General features: G+C 37.1%; 1 protein-coding gene and 3 pseudogenes across 10 annotated transcripts; 2 read left to right on the top strand and 2 right to left on the bottom strand.

The window, feature by feature from the left end:
• The first annotated feature begins 2341 nt into the window (after nt 1–2341).
• On the top strand, nt 2342–4123 carry LOC107494397 (arogenate dehydrogenase 1, chloroplastic-like; annotated as a pseudogene).
• Nucleotides 4124–4290: 167 nt separating this feature from the next.
• On the top strand, nt 4291–10455 carry LOC107494399 (arogenate dehydrogenase 1, chloroplastic-like; annotated as a pseudogene).
• Nucleotides 10456–12916: 2461 nt separating this feature from the next.
• On the bottom strand, nt 12917–17619 carry LOC110272723 (transcription initiation factor TFIID subunit 6-like). Of its 10 annotated transcripts, none has more exons than XR_008010459.1 (8): nt 16958–17619; nt 16444–16685; nt 14754–14936; nt 14366–14649; nt 13965–14090; nt 13745–13847; nt 13489–13546; nt 12917–13313 (listed from the first exon to the last, which is right to left on the bottom strand). XR_008010459.1 is itself a non-coding variant. In XM_052262770.1 (5 exons), exons 1-5 carry the CDS (start codon nt 14402–14404, stop codon nt 13310–13312), a joined length of 384 nt encoding a protein of 127 aa, XP_052118730.1. In that variant the 5' UTR covers nt 14405–14745; the 3' UTR covers nt 12917–13309. The 10 variants fall into 10 exon arrangements, 1 of the variants encoding a protein (XP_052118730.1); XR_008010453.1 differs by lacking the exon at nt 13489–13546 and having other exon boundaries at nt 12917–13367; nt 14366–14431; nt 14528–14649; XR_008010454.1 differs by lacking the exon at nt 13489–13546 and having other exon boundaries at nt 12917–13367; nt 14366–14431; nt 14554–14649.
• Nucleotides 17620–18231: 612 nt separating this feature from the next.
• LOC107494418 (jasmonate-induced oxygenase 4-like) lies at nt 18232–24497 on the bottom strand (annotated as a pseudogene).
• Between the last annotated feature and the right edge of the window lie 527 nt (nt 24498–25024).

Raw genomic sequence — 25024 nt, 5'->3', positions numbered from 1 at the left:
ATCAAGCAAGCCATTATCAAAAAGCCCCAAAATTAAAAAATACAGAAATAGGCAACAACATGCAAAGCCCTAAAAAGCCTCAAAGGAAAACATCAAGAAAAGAGAACCAGAAATCACAGTGACAAAATGTATAAAAATGCGAAAAGGTTCAAGCTTTCCAATATATACTCAAGTAAAGTCCCAAAAAATAGAACAAGGCAAGCACAAAGAAAAAACAGAAGGAAGAACCAACCTGAAAAAGGAGGAGAGTGCGGAAGAAGTTGAAGACGAAGAGATCATGAATTGATTTCGAGCAAAGAACCACCAAAGGCGTTACAGAGAGAAACACGAAAAATGAGCCCAAACAGAATAATAGAAAGAAAAGAAGGAAGTTCCAGCAAAATAGAGAAGAGAAAACCATTTTTTTGGTGTAAATTCAAAAAGTGGGAGGCAAAAGAAATGGAGCATTAAAAAGGAATTAATGGGTCATTAAACCCTCGCACATTCCCAAAGCAAAGGGACGCGCGTTTTCAAAAGATGAAGGAAAAAGAAAAATGTTCCGCATTCAGAGGAGTCTCTACAAAAGTAAATCGACAAAATGCTCGAGCACGATTTCTCCCGAAATGGATCGAAATCCTAAAACAAAGGACTCGACCTCAAGAGGAAGACCGCACTCGAGCAGGGGAACTGTTCATACCCTGGGTCGAACTGTTCAACCCTAGCTGCTTGGCGACAGGACAACCAACCTCTTCAGGTCAGGAATATCCGACCTCTTCCCAAAGAGATTGGCCAAAACCGCTACAGAGGCCCAATAAGTCCCAAACAGAGGAATACGACCCAAATCTAAAGGTAGCCCAAGCCTAGAAAGATAAGGGTGGTTCCCTTGAAGATAAGATGACTTCACTCAAAGATAAGATAAGATAACTATCTTATCTCAAGAGAAGATCACTCCACACCATTATAAATACACTGGAGTACCCAGGTATAACTCATACTCTAATTCTACTAAAATCCTTCTTAATACCCTTGCTAACTTAAGCATCGAAGTCCCTTGCAGGTACCACTACCCTCCGGTGACGAAGGATCAGCAGCTCTGCCAAGTCCAACAAGTCGGACACGTCAGCTCTGGCCACCAGCTCTGAACAGGTTGGACACAGCATCTCTGACCACAACAGTAGATCTCATCCGAGATCGACCTACAGTTTCAGGTAACCCTCGGAACACCTCCCATCCACATTCTCACTACCATCTAAATCGAATCCCTATTGCTCTTCCTCCACCTATAGAGCCTTTTATGTGGACGCCATCGACGCCGCTCAGCTTTTCAACTACGAGTCAAAGCTTGACATAGTGTTAACTTTTTCTAACTGCCTCAAGATCGTAATTGTCGGCTTCGGCAACTTCGGTCAGTTCCTTGCCACAACATTAGTCTATCAGGGCTACACCGTCCTCGCCCACTCCCGCTTCGACCACTTCGCTATAGCCGAAAATCTTGGCCTATCATTCTTCTGAAAGTCTGACAACCTATGCAAGAAGCATCCCGAAATGATCCTCATCTGCCCCTCCGTAAACTCAACCGAGCACGTGCTCCTCACGCTCCCTCTCTAGTGCCTGAAGCGCAACATTCTCTTTGTTGACGTCCTCTTCATTAAAGAATTCCCCAAAGAGCTCCTTCTTGAGCTCCAACCCTCCAATTTCGACATCCTTTGCTCTTACCCGATGTTCGGACCTGAGTCCGCACCTAATGGATGGACCAGTCTCCCCTTCATCTTTGAGAAGGTTGGTATCCTCGATGAGGAGCACCGTGTTTCTCACTGTGAGAAGTTCCTCAATGAGTTTGCCATAGAAGGTTGCAGGATGGTGGAGATGAGTTACGAGGATCACGACCGTTACACCGTCGATTTGCTGTTCATTACTCATGCCAAAGAAAGGATTCTTGAAGGGTTGATGCTGGAGTTGATGCCAATTAATACAAACTTCCTTCCCCTCCATCACGTAGCCACTGTTTGAACTTCAAAGCCACTGTGCTGAACGCTATCGCAACCTCCTGCCTCTGTTGCATAGACACTGTTTCACCGGCGCCAGCTCCCTAAACACCGTCATAACCTTCGAAGCTTAAACACAAACCAAACGACATCGTCCAGATCAATTTTAAAAAAATCGGCCACAGCTAACCGCTCAAAACTGCCGCTGAAACAACCATGCTCTCCATTGCATCCCTTAACCCTTCAACCCCATTCAATCACTTCCCAGATTATGCTGTTTACCATATCTTCAACCATCACTCTCTCCTCCCATCCACATTCTCACTCCCTTCAAGTCGAATCCCTGTTGCTCTTCCTCCACCAACAGACCACTCCACATGCGCGCCATTGATGCCGCTCAACTCTTCGACTATGAATCAAAGTACGCCAAGGAGTTCACTATCTCCCAATGCCTTAATATCGGAATTGTCGACTTCGCAACTTTGACCAGTTCCTTGCTACCAAATTAGTCACCCAGGGTCACATCGTCCTCACCCATTCCCGTTCCGAACACTACGCCACAACCAGAAATCTTGGCATATCATTCTTCCAAAACCCTGACAACCTATGCTAGGAACATCCCAAAGTGATCCTCCTCTGCTCCTCCATAATCTCAAACAGAACGCATGCCCCTCATGCTCCCTCTACAGTGCCTCAAGCGCAGTACTCTCTTAATTGACGTCTTCTTCGTCAAAGTATTCCCCTAGAAGATACTCCTTGAGCTCCTCCCCTCTGATTTCGATGTCATCTGCACTCACCCGATGTTTGGACCTGAGTCCGCACCTGACGGATGAACCGGCCTCCCCTTCATCTTTGAGAAAATTTGTATCCTCGACAAGGAGCACCATGTTTCTTGCTGTGAGAAGTTCTTCAATGTCTTAGCCAGAGAAGGCCACAGGATGGTGGAGATGAGTTGCGAGGATCACGATCGTTTTGCCACCGGTTTGTAGTTCATTACTAGTTCCGTTGGAAGGATTCTCGAAGGATTGATGTTGGAGTCGATGCCGATTAATTCGAACTTCCTTTCGTTCCATCGCACAACCATAGTTCAAACTTCAAAGCCACTGTCCTGAACTCTGTTGCGTAGCCACTGTCCTACCAGCGCTCGCTCCCTGAACTCTGTTGCAACCTCCTGAGCCTAAAGACAAACCAAATGATGTTGTCCAGATCAATTTTCAGAAAACTGGCCACGGTTAACCACTCAGAATTGTCACTGAAACAACTATGCTCTCCATTGCAACCCTCAACACTTCAACCCTACTCAATCACTCGACAGATTAACTGTCTGTCGTATCCTCAATCGTCACTCTCTCCTCCCATCCATGTTCTCAATACTGTCCAAATCGAATCCCTATTTCTCTTTCTCCACCTATAGACCCCTCTGTGTGCGCGCTATCGACGCCATTCAGCTCTTTGACTATGAGTCAAAGCTCGCCAAGGAGTTCACTATCTCCCAGCACCTTAAGATCATAATTGTTGGCTTTGGTAACTTCAGCCAATTCCTTACCTCAATATTAGTCTACCAGGGCCACATCGTCGTCGCCCACTCCAGCTCCGACCACTCCACCGCAGCCAGAAAGCTTGACGTATCATTCTTGCAAAACTCCGATGCCCTAAGCGAGGAGCATCGTGAAGTGATCCTCCTTTGCTCCTCCATAATCTCAACCGAGCGCGTGCTCCTCATGCTCCCTCTCCAGTGCCTCAAGCACAACACTCTCTTCGTTGACTTCCACTCTGTCAAAGAATTCCACAAGAAGCTCCTCTTTGAGCTCTTCCCCTCTGATTTTGACATCTTCTGCACTCACCCGATGTGCGGACCTGAGTCCACACCTGACGGATGGACCGGCCTCCCTTTCGTCTTCAAAAAGGTTCGTATCCTTGAAGAGGAGCACCGTGTTTCTCCCCGTGAGAAGTTCCTCAATGCGTTTTCCAGGGAAGGTTACAAGATGATAGAGATGAGTTGCAAGGATCACAACCTTTATGCCGCCGGTTCGCGGTTCATTACTCATGCCGTTGGAAGAATTCTTCAAGGGTTGATGCTGCAGTCGATGTCGATTAATACAAACTTCCTTTCGCTTCATCACGCAACCACCATTCAAACTTCGAAGTCACTGTCCTGAACTCCGTCGCAACCCCCTGCCTTCGTCGTCCAGCCATTGTCCCGCCGGTGCCAACTCCCTGAACTCCGTCGCAACTGCCTAAGCCTAAGCACAAACTAAACGACATTGTCCAAATAATTTTTCAGAAAATTGGCCACGACAAACTCGTCAGAACCGCTGAAACAACCATGCTCTGCATTACAACCCTCAACCCTTCAACCACATTCAATCACTCCTCATATTACACTGTTCACCGTATCCTCAACCGTCACTCTCTCCTCCCATCCACATTCTCACTACTGTACAAATCGAATCCCTATTGCTTTTCTTTAACCTACAGACCACTCCTGTTGTGCGCCATCGATGCCGCTCAGCACTTCGACTACGAGTCAAAGCTCGCTAAGGAGTTCACTATTTCCCAGTGCTTCAAGATATCAGTTGTCGCCATTGGCAACTTCGGCCATTTTCTTGCCACCACATTAGTCCACCAGGGCCACACAATCCTCGCCCATTCCCATTCCGACCACTCTATCGCAGCCAGAAATTTTGGTGTATCATTCTTCTAAATCCCAGACGACTTATGGGAGGAGCATCCCGAAGTGATCCTCCTTTACTACTCCATAATCTCAACGGAGCGCGTGCTCCTGACGCTCCCTCTTTAGCGTCTTAAGCACAGCACTTTCTTCGTTGGCGTCTTCTTCGTCAAAGAATTTCCCAAGAAGCTCCTCCTTGATCTCTTCCTCTCCGATTTTGACGTCCTCTGCACTCACTCAATATTTGGATCTGAGTTCGCACTTGACGGATGGATTGGCCTCCCTTTCATCTTCGAGAAGGTTCGTATCCTCAACGAGGAGAATCATGTTTCTCACTGTGAGAAATTCCTCAATGCGTTTTCCAGAGAAAGTTATAGGATAGTGGAGATGAGTTGCGAAGATCACGACCGTTACGATGCCGCTTCGCAGTTCATTACTCGTACTATTAGAAAGATTCTTGAAGAGTTGATGCTGGAGTCGACGCTGATTATTACGAACTTCCTTTCCCTTCATCACGCAACCACCGCTCGAACTTTGAAGCCACTGTCCTGAACTCCGTCGCGCAGTGACTATCCCACGGTCGCAAAATTTCACAAACCACAACTTACCGACAAGTAGACTGGGTCATACCAAGTAATAGCTCATGGTGAGTGAGTGTCGATACCACGAGTATTAATGGACTAAGCAAACAATGGTTGATTAGCTATTCTAGTTAGACAAATTGAAATGGGGGTTTGATTATCAATTACCATAAAAGACAATAAAATAAGAAAGCAAACAATGAACGCTTGAGAAAACGGTATGAGAATGGAGTTAAGGTTTTGGAGATGCTTAAATGACCGAATTAATATTCAATGTCAACTACCTTGATCATGCAATGATTATATTAACAGCAAACCCCAAGTGATTAAATTCCTATTCTTAGGAAATCCAACCTCCTCTAATCTAACTAACCGTCAATTCCTTGATTACTCAATTATATTACAGGATTAAGTTTAATTTCCGATTTATAAGCCACACAACTGATGAGCGGATAATTTATACGCTTTTTGGCATTGTTTTTAGGTAGTTTTTAGTAGGATCTAGCTACTTTTAGGGATGTTTTTATTAGTTTTCATGCAAAATTTACATTTCTGGACTTTACTATGAGTTTGTGTGTTTTTCTATAATTTTAGGTATTTTCTGGCTGAAATTGAGGGACCTGAGCAAAAATCTGATTCAGGCTGAAAAAGGACTGCTGATGCTGTTGGATTCTGACCTCCCTGTACTCGAAATGGAGTTTTTGGAGCTACAGAACTCCAAATGGTGCACGCTCAATTGCGTTGAAAAGTAGACATCCAGGGCTTTCCAACAATATATAATAGTCCATACTTTGTTTGGGTTTAGACAATGCAAACTGGCGTTCAACTCCAGTTCCATGCTGCATTCTGGAGTAAAACGCCAGAAACACGTCACAAACCAGAGTTAAACGCCAAAAATATGTTACAACTTGGCGTTTAACTCCAAGAGAAGCCTCTGCATGTGTAAAGCTTAAGCTCAGCCCAAGCACAAACCAAACTGGGCCCCGAAAGTGGATTTCTGCATTTAGACTTATTTCTGTAAACCATAGTAACTAGTCTAGTATAAATATGACATTTTACTATTGTATTAGACGTCTTTTGATTGATCTTTAATCAGTGTATGCGATTTTAGAACTTCAAAGGGGGCTGGCCATTTGGCCATGCCTGGACCATCACTTATGTATTTTCAACGGTGGAATTTCTACACACCATAGATTAAGGTGTGGAGCTCTGCTATACCTCGAGTATTAATGTAATTACTACTATTTTCTATTCAATTCATGCTTATTCTTATTCTAAGATATTCGCTGCACTTCAACATGATGAATGTGATGATCCGTGACACTCATCATCATTCTCACCTATGAACGCGTGACTGACAACCACTTCCGTTCTATCTTAGAACGAGCGTGTATCTCTTGGATTCCTTAATCAAGATCTTCATGGTATAAGCTAGAACCCTTTGGCGGCCTTTTTTGAGAATCCAGAAAGTCTAAACCTTGTCTGTGGTATTCCGAGTAGGATTCAGGGATTGAATGACTGTGATGAGCTTCAAACTCGCAATTGTTGGGCGTAGTGACAGACGTAAAAGAATCAATGGATTCTATTCTGACATGATCGAGAACTGACAGATGATTAGCCGTACTATGACAAGAGCATTTGGACCATTTTCACTGAGAGGATGGGAATTAGCCATTGACAACAGTGATGCCCTACATACAGCTTGCCATGGAAAGGAGTATGAAGGATTGGATGAAAGTAGTAGGAAAGTAGAGATTCAGAAGGGACAAGCATCTCTACACACTTATCTGAAAGTCTCATCAATGAATTACATAAGTATCTCTATCTTTATTTTATGCTTTATTTATTATTATTTTCGAAACCTTTATAACCATTTGAATCCGCCTAACTGAGATTTACAAGATGACCGTAGCTTGCTTCATACCAACAATCTCCGTGGGATCGACCTTTACTCACGTAAGGTTTATTACTTGGACGACCCAGTGCACCTGCTGGTTAGTTGTGCGAAGTTGTGACAAAATGTGATTCACGTTTGAGAGCGCTACCAAGTTTTTGGCGCCATTGTTGATGATCACAATTTCGTGCACCAACAACCCTAAGAATCCAAAGCATAATACAATTATATGTCACGTACCACACTAAGTCCAGATAATTAGAAGTTGTGAGAAATTAGTTTCAAGCTGCAATTCTAATAATATAACTTTTCCAGGACTCAAATAGAATTCAAGTTGAATTAGAGTTATTTTTCAATACTCACTAATCCCTAGGATGAAGAATGAAACCAATCCTTAAACAATAATCAAGGCATTAACTAAGGGTAGAAGAATAATTATTTATTAATATATTCAAGTAAATCGGGCTTCCATCCTTAACAATGGAGGTTTAGTTACTCATGGTGTAGAAAATCCTAACGGAGCAAAAGTTGTAAAAGTGCATAATGAAAATTAGGAGAAGAGAAGTTCCTGCGAAGACAGATCTAAATCCTATTTATAGTCCAAATTAAAAATAGATTTAAAACTTAAATAAAACCCTAAGAGATCTTTTCTAATAGCTTTTTTATTATAAAAAAGCAAATCTTCAAAAGCCACATTGATTTGTTATAACCTGTGGTCCCATTATTGTATACGCATTCGGCGCTAAACGCCAAGTATTGGGCATTTAGTGCCACCTAGACAGCAAGCTTTGTACTCGGAGAAGTGGTCTCAGCGCTAAACATCGGTGGTTGGGCATTTAGCACCAGGCGTTTTGATGTGTGGCGCTAAACGCCGAGTCGTGGCATTTAGCGCCACCCATCTAGAGGAGAATTGTCACTTTTAAGCCCTTGTAGTTGTGCGTACACACAGCACATGCGTACGCATGGCTCCTCCTTCTACTCCAATGATGCATACACATGAACCTTGTTTGCTTCTTTATGTCTTTTTTCACCAATTCTTCATTCGAATGCTACCTGAAATCAATCAAAAGTCAAAAAACTCAAAGTAGCATCCAATGGAGCTTAATCCACTAGAAAACTCTAATAAATCAGTATAATACCATGTAAATCACATAAAAAAGATACTAATGATGCTCACGCATAATCCCGCTAGTGTCCGCTCCCTATACTCCGTCGCAACCTCCTGAGCCTAAACACAAACCAAACGATGTCGTCCAGATCAAGTTTTAGAAAATCGGCCAAGGCTAACCACTTAAACCTGCTGCCGAAACAACCATGCTCTCCATTGAAATCCTCAACCCTTTAACCCCATTCAATCACTTCCCAAATTACACTGTCTGCCGTATCCTCAATCGTCACTCTCTCCTACCATCAACATCCTTACTACCATCCAAGTTGAATCCATATTGCTCATCCTCCACCTACAGACCACTTCAGGTGCTCGCCATCGACGCCGCTCAGCTCTTCGACTATAAGTCAAAGCTCTCCAACGTGTTCACTATCTTCCAATGCCTCAAAATTGTAATTGTCGGCTTCGGCAACTTCGGCCAGTTTCTTGCCACCACATTAGTCTGCCAGGGCCACACCGTCCTTGCCCACTCTCGCTCCGACCACTCCGTCGTAGCCAAAAAGTTTGGCGTATCGTTCTTCCAAAACCACTCCTCTTATAGGATGGACCAACCTCCCATTCGTCTTCGAGAAGGTTCGTATCCTCGATGAGGAGCATCATATTTGTCCCTGTTAGAAGTTCCTCAATATGTTTGATAGGGAAGGTTGCAGGATGGTAGGGATGAGTTGCGAGGATCACAACTGTTATGCCACCGATTCACAGTTCATTACTCATGCCATTGGAAGGATTCTTGAAGGGTTGATGCTAGAGTCGACACTGATTAATACGAAAGGGTACGAGAGTATCTTGGGGTTGGTGGAGAACACTACTTGGGATAGCTTTGATTTGTATTATGGTTTGTTAATATTTAATAAGAATTCTTTGGAGGTGCTGGAGAAGCTTGATTTGACATTTGAAGATATTAGGAAGCAGTCATTGCATGCTTGCATCACGTGGTTAAGAATTAGTTGATGGAGAACGGTGAAAGGTTACAGCAGCTGGATAGAAGTAACAACCATGCACTGCTCTGGCAAGAGCGTAATGGATCTGTATTGCTACATTCCAGGTATTTGATATTTGGAACTTGAAAAAAATTTAGGGGTTTTTGCTACCTTGTGTGAATATTTGTGATTGATGTTTTAGAGAGCGTTTGTGTTTGTTTAGATTGAGAGCATGCAACTTAATCATTTTGAATTTGAAAGATGTTGTTCTTGTGATGGAAAAAGGGTTAATACATAATAATGATTAATGAGTAATGATGCTTATAATGCAGATCCAATGATGTTGCTCTGCTAAGTAGTTTCATTTCAAACTATTCTAGCCCGTCTGATGAGAAAAACAAAGCTCAAGATTCCAATAGTTGGTTTTGGAACTTTTGTCAATTCCTTGCAAAAACTACAGTTAGTCAAGATCATGAGGAGTTGGAGGTTTCGTATTTCAGCGACGCAGATAATCTTTGTGAGCAGCATCCAGAAGTGATCTTACTTTACACTTCCATCTTTTTTACGGTTAAAGTTATTAAATAATTACCTTTCCAAAGGTTGAAGAGAAGTACATTGTTTGTTGATGTACTATCCGTCAAAGAGTTCCCTAGAAACCTCTTCCTTTAACACTTGCCTCCTGATTTTGATGTTCTCTGCACACATCCCATGTTTGGACCGAAGAGTGGAAACAATGGCTGGAAAAACTTCCTCTTGTTTATGACAAAGTTAGAATTAGGAACGAAGAATCAAGAATATTGTGATGTTATCGGTTTCTCAATATTTTTGCTAGTGAAGGATGCCGAATGGTTGAAATGTCTTGTGCTGAATATGATTGGCATGCAACTGGATCCTAGTTTGTTACACACACAACAGGAAGATTTTTTAAAAAATTGGGGGTTAGAAACAACACTAATCAACACAAAGGGTTATGAAACTTTGTTGAGTTTGGTGGAAAATACCATGGGAGATAGTTATAATATGTAACATGGTTTATTCTTGTACAATTTAAATGCTATAGAGCAACTAGAAAGATTCGATTTGGTTTTTAAATCATTGAAGAAGCAGCTTTTCAGCCGATTGCATAGTATATACCAAAAGTAGCTATTTGAAAATGAAGAATAGATCCTTGCTTTGCCAGAGAGGTTTATGTTGCCAGAAAAATCTTAAGACAGTGATGTATCATCACCTCTTTCAAAAATTATAGACACCAAATGAATTTATGCCAAAGATTTCTATCTCATTAGTAAGCATTGCACCCCTAATTATTCTAATAGTAGGTTTAAATAAATCTGTTAATTCTAAAATGTCACATTCAATAATTCTCAGAGTTTGACTACTCTATCCCATTGAAATTAAAAGAAAAATGTTGTAATTTTCAATATATTTTAATTCTCCTATATTTCTTAATTTTCATTCCATGTCTAGCTTGTTGCATTGATAACAGTAAAGCTAAATGATCATGTATTTAGGTGCCAATACAGTTATTGGCATTAAATATAGACTTAAGAGTTTTGAATCTTAAGTGAGATAAAGCGCAGTCCAGTTGACAAGCATCCGTGTTAACACAGGGTCTGAGAAAGAGCCGCACCTAAAGGATATGATGTATATAGCCTAACCTAATAATTAAATTAGTGGTTGTTTTCATAGCTTTAACCCGTGATCTTGGGTTCACACAAAGACAACTCAACTGTTGTTCTAAAACTTTCCTTCTAAATCTGAAGTGAAATATTCATTGAATTGAAAAACATAGATACTTCAAATAAAAGTTAGATGTTTGTAGGAATTGAGTGACTTAAAATACAAATATTCACTTGGTATAACGTGAAAGCAGGAAATGATAATGAAAACTGTTGTGAAGTTTGGTCATGGACAATGCTAAAGGATGCAGAAAAATTTGCACCCACGAATATCCGCTGGGATTACCTGCGACGAGGAAGTTAACGGGGACTTACAAAATTTATACGGGGATGGAAACTCACCCCCACAAATAAATGGAGACGGGGCCGGGATTGAGGTTTTCACCCCACAGGAACCCACGAAATGCCCACAAAAATAATTTACTTAAATGTTCTTATGTATATAAGTTTTGTAAGTAACTCTAATTCATTTTATTTTAATTTATATGTTGAAAATTTTATGTGTTTGAATTATGTGTGATTTGATGTATTTGGTTGAATTATATAAGATTTTATTATAGTTATGTTAATTATCTTTTAAAAAAATTTAAAACTTAATAATATCCAATTATTCATAGATACCTGTGGGTATCTGCCTCTCTCACGGAGAGAAATAAACAGAGATCCGTGGTGGGAACGGAGTGCGGAGGAGGGGTCCCACCCCCATGAAGATCATTGCCATCCCTAATGCGATATAATGATACTAAGTTTCCTTCATATCCTAGTCTATAATCTACTGTCTATAGTCTATTTCAGTTGAACTTATTCTACCAATGGTTGTATTACATCTATGTTGTGTTCATTTGATCCCGTATAATTCTATGTAGTTTTCTTGACTTTTTTTTATTTCATAACGTTGATTAAGCAATTGATGCCCCTAAAAGATTTTGCCCCAAGAAAAATTAAACTTGTCTTTATCAAGTTATTGATATAGCTGGTGTATGTATAATTAGTTTGTACTCTAAAAAAACCTGGTGGCCACACCTTGACTTAAATGGAAGGTAAAAGAGCCAACGTAAGGAGTCATTATCATTGTCCCCTTTTTTATGGTGTCTCTGAAGATGCCCCGTTGAAATAATTAGCAACAGTTTCTTCAATGTGTATTAGAAGATGATAAATGTTCAAGATCATAGTCTTGGTACGTAAACTAAGTATTGATTTTCAATTTATAATAAGTAAATTAATAATAAGATGGGGATCTTTTCCAACTTGTACATGTTTTTTGTCATCTTTAAAATAAATCTGAATGGTGATTATGTCTTGGGTCGCATATATTCTTTCTGAATTCAGAAGTTTGTAATTTAGGTAGTTGTGAGTGAGTAGTTCCTCTCAGTTTTTTTTTCATTATTATCACTACAAAAAATTATGGTAAAAACGGCGGTTTTTTTGATATTTACGGCGGTTTGAACCGCCATTATTACCAAGAATGGCGGTTTCGTAAAGTGCCGTAATTCTGGGCGCCATTCTGGTTATTACGGCGGTTTTCTAAAAACCGCCACAATTCCCTGAGTTAAAACGGTGGTTTTTGAATAGGTTAAAACGGCGGTTCAAACCGCCATTATTTCCAGGGTTAAAACGGCGGTTTTTGGATAGGTTAAAACGGCGGTTTGAACCGCCGTTATTCCCTTACAGAGTGGCATTTTGATTGGTTAAAACATCGGTTCAAACCGCCGTTATTTCCACGGTTAAAATGGCGATTTTTGAATAGGTTAAAACAGCGGTTTGAACCGTCATTATTACCCTGACAAAGTGGCGTTTTAGTTGGTTAAAACGGCATTTTTGAACCGCCATTTTTACCCTGACAGTAACGTTTTGGTTGATTAAAATTGCATTTTTGAACTGCCATTTTACACTGACAATGACATTTTTTATCGTTAAAAAAAAAACAATTTTTACCGTCATTTTTATCGCGTTAAATAAATAATTTTGTGATTAAAATTTCATAATAGCAAAAAATCATAATCCATAAATGAAATATTATATAACTCATAAACAAAATATTAATATAATGTATAATTTTTTATTATTGAAAATCAAAAGTAATAACTCCTATACAAAATCTTGTCTTACTAAACTTATCAAAATACAAGCATTACAATAAACACTATTCAGTCAAATCTACCATCGAGTTCCCTAAACTATGTTAATATCTAATAATGTATTTAAACCATCTAATAAGTGCTGTTTTTACTACTTAGAATATGAATATACAAGACAAGTAGCTTAGCTAAGTGATGATGAATAAGATTTGGAGGCCAAAAGTTTCCTCCTTTTGTAATTAACTTTAAAACAAGCCTGCCTTATTTTCTTGGTCTCTTGTGTGAATTTCATCCCGGAAACTTGCTCCAACATCTTTGTTTCTTGCTCCAACACTCCATTTTCATTATCCAAACTCATCTCTTACAAAGATTTGTAGGAACGTCTCCTGTCAGGGAATTTCTATCAAGCCGGCTGTTATAAATTGAAATTATAATAAAGAAAAAATGTCATTAGAAACAATATATAACTAGTCAAATAATATAAAGAGAAAAAATAAAATTAGATTAGTAGATCTGTCGCATTTTCTTTTTACCTACAATACATTTGTTCATTATCTTCTATCAAGAAGAAAATATTTTCCACTATCAGCCCTGCAATTACCCCCCTTTAGTTTGTATTTCTTTCAAGAATTAAAAATTGAAAAGTTAAAATGAGAGGAAACCAAAGCATACAAGATTCATCGAAAGGTATGCACACAAAGTAATTTATCAAATTCATCCATTTAAGAAAGGACATGCATTATTTTGAAACACCAGTATAAATCTCATTGCAGCAAAGTGAAGTCATACTTGACATAGCAATCATGGCTTTGGGTCTAGAAAAAGCACGTGTTGGAGAGAGCAAATTGCTGAAGATTTTGGCCTTTTCATGCATACATTGCCCAACAGCACACTGAAAGGTTTATGACCAAGGTAATTAACTAAAGAGATGTTTCTGGGAAACAAATATATTAATGCATACCAAAAACAAGGTATCTATCTATATATATATTAAAACATTGCAACCCACCAACAAGGCCCCATATACTTGCCATGCTTCCTGCCTCTTTGTTTCATTTCTCTGTTTCTCTGGTTGCATTTTCGGCTCAAGGAGAAGCAAATATGGCTCAAGGTTTGAAAGTATAAACAAGTGAACCTATTAAAAGTGAAGAAGAATTATGCATCGGTTGGCACAAGTATAACTAGTTCTAAATAAAAAAAATTGAAGTTCATCCTTTTGACCCCATAGATAGAGAAGTAATATTTTGCTGTTGTTGTGCACAACAACATAGATGTTATATATTGACATCTATTGCTGTCATTCTATAATATTTTTGCTTCAAGTTAAAATTCTTAGTGATAATAAATATTCTATTATGCTTATGAAAATTCTCTAGTCCGCATAACAAAAGTGAAAATGGAAGAGTAAACCTTATTGCAGTTTGGTATGAGATCTTGCAATGCACGCATCTTCTCATTGATCCTGTCTCTTCGCTTCTGTATAAGTAGAAGATCACAATGATAATCATACAGATCACAAGCAACAAAACATATGCTACAGATGGAAAATTTGCTATTTATTTGCAACAGTACACAATTGGCATACGGTCTTCACTCACCCTTTCAGATAGATTATGTACTTCGGCTGAACGACTTCTCTTAACATCTCGTGTTGGACATGCCTTTTTAACACCCACTGATTCTTCCTCAATATCCTATTAGTAAAAGAAATTTAATTTTTGGTTAATAGAGAATAACTGTCAACATAGGTAAGATAATAAGTAAACATGTATGAAAGTACAATTTTAGTAACATTAACTTCACTGTGGCACTCAGAGTCCTCAGTTTCTTGTCTTTTTCACTTCAAACTTTGGTTTGGGTTGCCCAAAATTCTCTCTGCGCCATTGCCAGAGCAAACAGATGAAGATAACCATTTAAGTCTTTTCATCTTTTAAGTATATATATCCCCCCTCTTCATTTGGATTTCCTAACAAATTCAAATCTTAATAAAAAAATGACAGTTAATTTCATTTATGTTCAGATTGTATTGAAAAGATATTTCATATAAAGAAAATAATAATTGAATACTTCTGATAAATCATGAACCTACCAAATAGATGACAAAATTAAATGTCCAACTATGTAAGTACATTAATAGTTCTTGTCTAACTAAGGCCTTATACAAAATCACAACTTACCATCATTTGGCTCTAAGACTAATGCATTTTTAAAACTTTCAACTGCAGCATCTATGTCATGGAGTGCCATATGTGCCTAGTAAGTCCAAAGCCACACAGTTGTGATAAAGGAAAGTGGGATAGATTTAATAAAAAAATTATCCGAATATTACATAATAATATAAGTCTTTTGGCTATATTATATTTATCTCATCTCTTTAAGGAACATCCAACTCAAGCTAAAAGTTGAAAATGCTCAAAATCAATTTAGTTTTGGAAAACTATAATAGTCTTATTTCAAGTCATCTGTTGACAACATTGGTCACTCTTAAAAAAGTAGTTAAGTTGACTTCTTGTTTTTGTTGACACACTCTTACTCTTCCACACTTGTAGAAGGTGTGGTCCAACACCTACACCTACAAACTTCATTGAACCAGATCAAATCTAATCTAATTTGATCAAATATCTTTGGATTAACAGTAATCAATCCAAGTTACAACGCTGAGCTGACTACAAAGAACCATGAGCTTCTCATGGCCAAAAGTAGAGAAGAATTAAAGTAGTGAACAAGCTTTAATTTTACTGAAAAAAATAACACAATCACTATACATACACATGAGCTGCATCAATATATATAATAGCTTCTAAAACCACTTATGAAATTACTCAAAAAGAGGTTCTCATGATATATTATGAAGAATTGAAACTAAATACCGCTTATACTACTTATAAATAATGTACAGTCCCAGTTCAACAAGAATAAAATAAATTCATGGACTTTGAACTTTGAACAAGCTAGGAAAGATGTTGCTATGAATAGTAGATAATATTCCTAATAGAAAAGCCAAATTCAGTAGAGTTGTTTTCAAAACATAAATGCCTTGCCTTTAATCATAGCTCCCTCATCTCTTCTAAAACCTCAAACTTGTGAAATTCCCAATTAAACATATCATTCAACCATAAAAATGCAAATCATATACAAATCATGATTAATTTTTTATACATTATAATGAAAGCTTAATATACAAAAATGTTGTCATAATTGAAAGAGTAACAGCAGGAAGCATTGGAAGAGTAAAGACTTAAGAGGGATCTTGAAGAATTGTAAAATCATCCTCCTGCACCTTCAAATTATAGTGCAGCTTGAATATTTCAACTATAAGAATAAAAGTTTTTTTTCCTATTAATGTTTGAAAATTTATAGACTCGAATTATGCAAAATAGTGTTAGTTGGGGAATAATATCAATTAATGTAAATTCAAAACATACACAATAGTTTTAGTTGGGGAATAATATCAAACAGATGAAATGCAGAGAAAGAAGAGAGCTTACAAGGATGTTGAGTTTCCCTTGAAATTCAGAACACACAGAGTCCATCAGCTTCTCCCTCTGATGAGGAACAAAGACATTGCAAACAGAGTCAGTAACCTCAAAACCAGAATCATTTCATTAGATGAGAGACTTAGTGAGCTCAGCTTCGTTCCTTGCACACGCGTGCACTCTTGCTCCAAACCCAATCAGTTCCTCCACAATGCCGTGACTTGTTTGAAGAGAAAGTAAAGTGTTGTGTTGTACTAATTTCAGACAAATGATGCAGATTATAAGATCATTCAGTTTAATAAAACAGATTAGGACTCAAACTAAATAAAATCAGAAGCAAAAAAATAACAACAGAACAGAAAATACAGCAGTAACAAGCTAACAACAGCAACATCACAAAAGATCAATGAAAATTAAAATACACAAAAAGAACCAGCATTCTTTGTTTCTTCCTACTAGAGCATGAACTAGATCTAAAAGGATGAAGAGGAAGGAAAAAATCAAAGAAGAAGATTAAGTAGATTACCTATTAGAAGTGACAGAGATAGTGAAACCAAATTGTAGAAGCTTGTTGAAGGCAGCAACAACAGCGTTGCTTGCCGAGGTGAGGAGGTGAGCCAGATTGAAAATCAGATCATAGAAGGCAGCGACAACGGTGTTGCTTGTGATGGTGCAGAGATAAATGATGGCGATGAGATGAGCGGCCACAAATCTTCATATCGAAGCCAAATCGTTGAAGCTCGCTGAAGGCGACAACGGTGTTTCTTGCAATGGCGAGGAGATGAACGATGGTGATGAGACGAACGCTGACGAATCTTCAGATCAAAGCCAAATCGTAGAAGCTCATTGAAGGCAGCAACAACGGCGTTGCTTGCAGCAGCGAGGAGATGAGCTGCAACAAAGGAATGAGCGATAGCGAGGAGTTGAATGACAAATCAGGAAGATGAATAATGGCAAGAAATTAGGGTCCGTCATTGACACTCATCCTCATTTTCTCATATGCAACAATACTAATTACACTCTCACATGCAACATCGCTCGAGTTAAAGAAGGAAAAAAAATTCTATGGCAGTTTGAAACGCCACAATCAACAAAGCTGCCACAAAAACTATTAACATTATGGCATGAGTTGGTGCTACCGTAATTAACAAACATAATGGCAGTTTTTTTGACCTGCCATAAAATTAGTGCCATTTTTACCAATACTTTTTGTAATGTATGCTTCCTGTAATACTAGTACCTTTCACATATTTATAGAGAGAAAATTGTATAATTAATCAAATAGTTGTCTCCATTAAAAGTAGTATTATAGTATATGATTCATTAATTCTTTCCTTTAATTATTTCACCTTGTTTAGTTCATGATTGTACCACCTCTTAGTAATCACTTTACTACTATTAGGGTGAAACAAATTTTAGTAGTACAAGTTATGTCTACTTAAATTGGGAATAAATGCTTTTCTCTCTCTTTTTGGGTTGAAAAATATGTTAAAATAATCAATAATTATATAAACCTAAAAAGGTTTATTATAAAAGAGAAATTTGACAGCCTGCATCAAAATTATAAATTAGAATAAACCAAAGAATGACTTGCATGCAAGGAAAAACTAATAATATGCTATTCTGTCAGAAAATTATAGATATAAAATGAGTTGTGGCAGCAAGGGAATTCACAATTTTTTTTTTTTTTTATAATTTGACTTAGTAAAAGTATCATTTAGCTTGTTCCAAGTTCCAACTGGTTTTTATTGTCATAGGGAATTCAAGTAGGAACAATAGCCTTAATGCTGATGAAAATTGTTATGTATATTTGACCATTTCAAGTGGTATCTTCTCCTCTTAATAACACCTGTAGTTGATTTCACCATAGTTTTTTACAATCTTATACAACCTTGGACATGTGTCAGTTATTAAGCTTTCCACAGGTCCAATTTCATTCTCTGCTTTTGGTTCATAGGACATGGCCACTAACTTCCTCATCTTTTCTTTGTTTGTCATAACACTATGCATTGGACTCTTGAATATTCCATTACTCATAATCTGCATAACAACTTACTATTAAGCATTCTAGTGACATGAATTTGGCAAGCAAGGATTAAGCTTCTACCTGCATTTGATCACCAAGATTGGCAACAAGGTCATTGACCAATTTCTCATCTATAAGAACTTAAAGACCTTCCACTTCATTGTCTTGCAATAGAACTGTAATCACTGATCTATATGTATGAGGCTTGAGTCCAAGAACCAAAGCGGATCTTGAACAATGTTATAAATTGAACGTCATTGCAAATAATGATTGCCCTCCAAACTGATCCAAGAACCTACCTTCTTCCATATTCAATGACCTTGCCATGCATCTCAATAGATAATCTATCATTGATTTTACTTTAATAGAAAAGGCCTCTAATATCTCACTGCATAGTAGCAAGAAAACCAAACTTAACTTTATTTTCCTATAACATGTTAATGAACTATTAAGGGTACAAAGGAAGTACCTAAAATCAATAGGATTTTGTGGCCAAAGAGAACACCTTCTATTCTTTTCTGAAAAATTTCAAAGAATTAAGCGATAGGACCAGTCAAGGAGTTGCTTCTTTGAAACTATTTTGTCATTTCCATACCCTTCTGAGTCATTAGCAGATCGTGCATATTTTTGTTTTTTCTCAACTGGAAGTTGGAAAAATTTCTTTAAAACTTGGCATATTTTGTGAAGATATGATGTTGACATTCCATGACCAATTGTCTGTGGTCAAATTAGAAACATTTATGTATCACTTGTTTGTAAAGTGAATAGCACACAAGCCTAATGAAAAAAGGTCAAGATTTGTGATTTAATTAAATAAATTCGCACCTGAAAGTATCCAGCTAATGTGAGAGCATATCTAAGCTTCTTAATCTCAGGTTCTGATGATGACAGCAGACTCACATCAATTATGGGTATTGGAATCATATATGATGATGATGAATCTTTTAATCCAATGCTATTATTAGTATTTCCTTTAACTACATATTACGGTGGTTCTTTATCACCATCCGTTGATATTTTATAGATGCTCTTTGCCATTTATTATACCTCTACCCTCTTGAGCTATATGTGAATTTGGCACGAGAAGGAAGCTTTAGCATTCAAAATATATTATTATTATTATTATTATTATTATTATTATTATTTGTTCATTGATGCAATTCAAGGTGATTTATGGTCATCTTCACCTTTTCTGCTTTTTTCTCTTAACTCTTTGCTAGAGTTTAGTTAACATTAAAGTAGAAGAAGAAAATTCTTGTTGATATGTTTAATTATGGATTTAAGGATTTAAGGTTGCTGAAAACCTCAAGTTGTACCAAAGAAAGGAAAAGGGTTGTGACAAGTTAGTTCATAGATAATAAATAATATTATTAAAGCTCCTTTTCAATTTAAGATGAATATGCTCATCTCTGTCGTTTCAATATGGTTCCAAGAGAATAAAATAGCTTATAAAACTGCAATCCATAAAATTCTGACATATGAAATTTAAATTTTCATATATTATATTATATTTAATCAAAGTATAATATTTTTCAGTAATATGCTCTGTGATGTTATCTAGTTGTAGTATTTTTTTCTATTTTTGGTAAACCATGCAGAGTGGACTATCGATATGGTTTGTAGTTTGTACATTTTTTTTTCTTTTTTTGATAAGGGTAAGGGCTAGGAATACCCAGCCCAAATACATAAAGAAGAAGAGAGGGGATCTCTTTGTTTTTTAAGTTCAGAAAGTGGTAATATGAGCTACAAAATGGAGACTTAATGAACCTAACAATAATGAGGCCCAATTACAAAATTAGGCTACAACAAGGATACGAAAGCGCAGATGGTTTTTCTGATTGTTGGGCCTAGGGTTGGGAGCTGTCTAGCCCAATAAAAAAATATTTCCAAAAAATAACAAAAAAATGTGCAGATGTTTCCGAGCCCTAAACCTCATAAATCCAGAATTCCATGCCATACCAGCCTACTAATCGAGGTTAGCTAGAATACAATAATAATCTAAATATTATGCTGCTGCTACCACGAGTGTTTTCAAATTGATTTTGAGTAAAAAATTTATTTGATTTAAAATATTAATTTGATTTGTAGTGCAGTTTAAATTTGATGATTTTTTTAGAGAATCTGATCTAATTTTAAATTTTTAAATTGAATTGAATTCATAATTTTAAAAATTAAATATACATAATAATTTTTAATATTAAATTTTAAATAATCAATCATGTCATAATAAATTTTAACAATATTTTAAAAAATAAAAAATAATATAAAAATAGAAATAAAATTATAAATAAATTAATTAAAATAAATAAATAAATTTTATTTAAAATTGATAAAATATTCACCTAAATAATAATAATAATAATAATAATAATAATAATAATAATAATAATAATAATAATAGTAACAATAATGTACTATATCCATGTAATTTTTCTAACTAAGTTAACCAAGTTGTATTTGCTTCACGCGCCTGTCACCTTTTAACGTAAAGCTTCTTTCTCAACGTGGAGCTTCTCTTTCTCAACGTAAGGCTTCTCTTTGTTCTTCTTCCTCAACGTAGAGCTTCTCTTCCTCAATGTAAAGCTTCTCGTCGTTCTTCTCTGTTCTGATTTCTCTTTTTTTTTTTCGTTTTCTTCAAACTAAACTTTGTTTTTAGATTTTGATTTGCATTGTATTTATGTTCTTCGTTTTTAGATTTTAGATTTCAAATTTCAGATTTCTTCTTCATTTTTAAATTTCAATAACATATCAAAACAATGAATGATTCAAGTTCAAATCAGTTGAATAAGAGCGATTTGGATTATTCTTCTAAATCGAATCAAGTGGATGAGGTTTAGAATATTCAATTTTGAATTGAATGGAATCGAATGCAATCATTAAATCCAGTTGTTTATTAACACTATTTTGGGTTCATTTGATATTATACAATGGTATCATTTTGATAATATTTTTAGTTCATTCGAGATGCAGGTGTTTCTGAATTTGGATTTATATAATGGATAATTTTTTGTTCATTTGCTACTATACAATAGTTTCGTTTTGATAATATTTTTCTGTTCATTCTCCAACGATTTTGAATTGAATGCAATGAAATGCAATTAAATAAAGTGATAATGAATAGAGTTTGGATAGAATGCTAAAGTTTCTGAATTTACAGAATGCACAAGTTTCGATTCATTGATTATTACACGATGGTCTTTTTATGATAATATTTTGGTTCATTTTACAGTCCAGGTGTGTTGTGGATGAACAATTTGTTCCAAAGGTTGGGATGAATTTCAAGACACTGGAAGAAGCTAGAAAATTTTACAAAGATTATTCCAAATTTGTTGATTTTTCTACGAAGATAAAGAACACCACTCGGAAGGGAGATGAGATTAAGAATCAACTAATTATATGTAGTAGGGAGGGAAAGTAAAAATTCAAGATATTTCCAACTCTGAAGACAAACCGCTCAACTGAAATAAATTGTCCAGCAAGGATTTATGTACATATATTGAAGGACGTTGGTCTTTGGATAATTTCGAAAGTTATTCTGAATCATTCACACTCTTGCTATCCAGATCAAGCAGAGATGCTTAAACAACACAAGGAACTAAGCATGTTTATGCATTGTAGCATTGAAAACAACGAGGAAGATGGAATCAGACCGAGTAAAACATATAAGTCATTTGTAGCAGTAGCAGACAGTCATCGGAAGCTAAGTTTTATTGAAAAAGATGTGAGAAATTACATTACAAGGGAAGTACGGAATGTTTTTGAATAAGACGATGTGAAAGAATTTGGCAAGTAGTTATTAAAAATGAAAGAGAAGAATAAAAAATTCTCTTTTGAGCTTAACCTTGAAGCTGATCACTCCATCAAAAATGCATTTTAGGCCGATACAAGAAGCAAGGCTGCATACGAGTATTTTGGAGATATTGTTTCATTTGATACCACTTATAACACAACAGGTATTCGGTTAACTGTGATATAGTTTTCGGTTCATAGAGCCAACAAATTTTGGTTCATAACTTTTGTGAGTGTTCATTTTTGCAGGTACAATATAGTTTTTAGTTCTTTTGTGGGTGTGAATCACCACTGTCAATCAACACTTCTCAGATGTGCTTTGATGAAAAATGAGGACATCCAATCATTCAAATGGTTATTCGAATATTAGCTTTGTTACATAGGAGGGAAGGCACCAAAAGGGATTCTTACCGATTAATGTGCATAGATGCAAAGGGCTATTGAGACCTATATGCCAACAATAATTTACCGGTGATACATTTGGTATATCATGAAAAAGATCCCAAGAAAATTAAATGGCTACAAGCGACACGAAGAAATCAAACAAGAGATGAGCCATGTTGTTTGGAACTCGTTTACAAAAGAGGCATTTGACAGAAATTGGAATAATTTTCCGATGAAGGATGATGTTAGAGGCAACAAGTGACTTTCAGGTAACCGAGGTTTCATTCGAATTAATTGATGTTGTTACTTTTTCGGTTAAAACGAGTATAACTTTTGGTTCACTTGTGTCTAATTTTTGGTTTATTTGCAAAGCTATTTGAAGATATTCATTTATGGATTCCAATTTATCTCGATCACCACTTTTTGGTCGGGATGAGAAGCACATGAAGGAGCGAGAGCATGCATACTTTTTTTTAACAAGTTTATCACATGCAATAGCTCCTTGATTCAATTTGTGAAGGAATATGATAATTGCCTAGGAAGCAGAGAGCAAAGAGAGAGAGAATTTGATGCTACAAATTTTCACACCGTGATACCATGTGCAACAAAATCACCAATAAAGGCTCAATTTCACCACATGTATACTCATGAGAAGTTCAAGGAAGTTCAAGCACAATTCAAAGGAATGGTGAATTGCATCACAAGATCAACGCATTTCACTCTAGATTTTACGTCATATGATGTTGTAGAGTACGTTTCTTACTCAACATTCAACATTCCAAGCATATTCCATTCTTCCACACCTTACATACATGTCCAAAATCGCATTCGGCAGAAAACCATCAGTGCTAACTCCAGTTCTAAATGCATGGGCATGGATCTCTTTCCCACACATCAAAGCTCCTATTCTAGCACATGTTGATAGGACAGAAATTAATGTAACAGAGTTCGGCTTTAGTCTAAGCACCATCTCCTTGAAGAAACATAAATCTTCAAAACACCGGTTGTTAATCCGTAGACCAAGGATGATAGATGTCCAAGATATAATATTCTTGTTGTGAGTAGAGTGGAAAACTTCTAGAGCTTTGTCAATGCATTTACACTTAGCATACATGTCAATGAGTGTGTTTGCAACTATAATGTAAGAGATGAGCCCTGTCTTCTTGGCCACCTCATGAAGGTATATTCCTGAATCTAAACGGCTTAAACAAGTACAAGCGCATAGTGCACTCGCTATGGTGATTTCGTCCGGCATGATGCCTTCCGATTACATCATTTTATATGTTTCAAGTGCTTTATGGGGAAGAAAACTATTCTCATACCCTGATATCATTGCAGTCCACGCCCAACAATCGCGAGTTTGAAGCTCGTCATGTTAGTGCTTACGACGCAAAAGAATCAAGGGATCAAACAACAAGCACTAACACTTTACTTCGCTATTTTTCATACCCTGATATTATTGTTACTTACGACGCATATCATGTTAGTGCTTGTTGTATGATCCCTTGATTCTTTTGCATTTGTCATCACGCCCAACAATCGCGAGTTTGAAGCTCGTCACAGTCATTCAATCCTTGAATCCTACTTGGAATACCATAGACAAAGTTTAGACTTTCCGGATTCTCATGAATGCCGCCATCAATTCTAGCTTATACCATGAAGATTCTGATTAAGGAATCCAAGAGATATGCGCCCGGTCTAAGGTAGAACGGAAGTGGTTGTCAGTCACGCGTTCATAGGTGAGAATGATAATGAATGTCACGGATCATCACCTTCATCATGTTGAAGTGCAACGAATATCTTAGAATAAGAATAAGTCAAATTGAATAGAAAATAGTAGTAATTGCATTGAAACTCGAGGTACAGCAGAGCTCCACACCCTTAATCTATGATGTGTAGAAACTCCACCGTTGAAAATACATAAGTGATGAAGGTCCAGGCATGGCCGAATGGCCAGCCCCCAAAACATGATCACAGGATCAAAAATACAATCTAGGATCTAGGATGTCTAATACAATAGTAAAATGTCCTATTTATACTAGACTAGCTACTAGGGTTTACAGAAGTAAGTAATTGATGCAGAAATCCACTTCCCGGGCCCACTTGGTGTGTGCTTGGGCTGAGCTTGAGCTTTACACGTGCAGAGGCTTCTTTTGAAGTTGAACGCCAAGTTGTAACGTGTTTTTGGCGTTCAACTTTGGTTCGTGACGTGTTTCTGGCGTTTGACTCCAGAATGCAACATGGAACTGGCGTTGAGCGCCAGTTTACGTCATCTAATCTCGAATAAAGTATGGACTATTATATATTGATGGAAAGCTCTGGATGTCTACTTTCCAACGCCGTTGAGAGCGCACCATTTGGAGTTCTGTAGCTCCAGAAAATCCATTTTGAGTT

The sequence above is a fragment of the Arachis duranensis genome, chromosome 6 (assembly GCF_000817695.3).
Source record: "Arachis duranensis cultivar V14167 chromosome 6, aradu.V14167.gnm2.J7QH, whole genome shotgun sequence".
NCBI classification, from domain to species: Eukaryota; Viridiplantae; Streptophyta; class Magnoliopsida; order Fabales; family Fabaceae; genus Arachis; species Arachis duranensis.
Note: the sequence above shows the minus strand (reverse complement) of the source record. Positions and strands in the feature narration are given on the sequence as shown.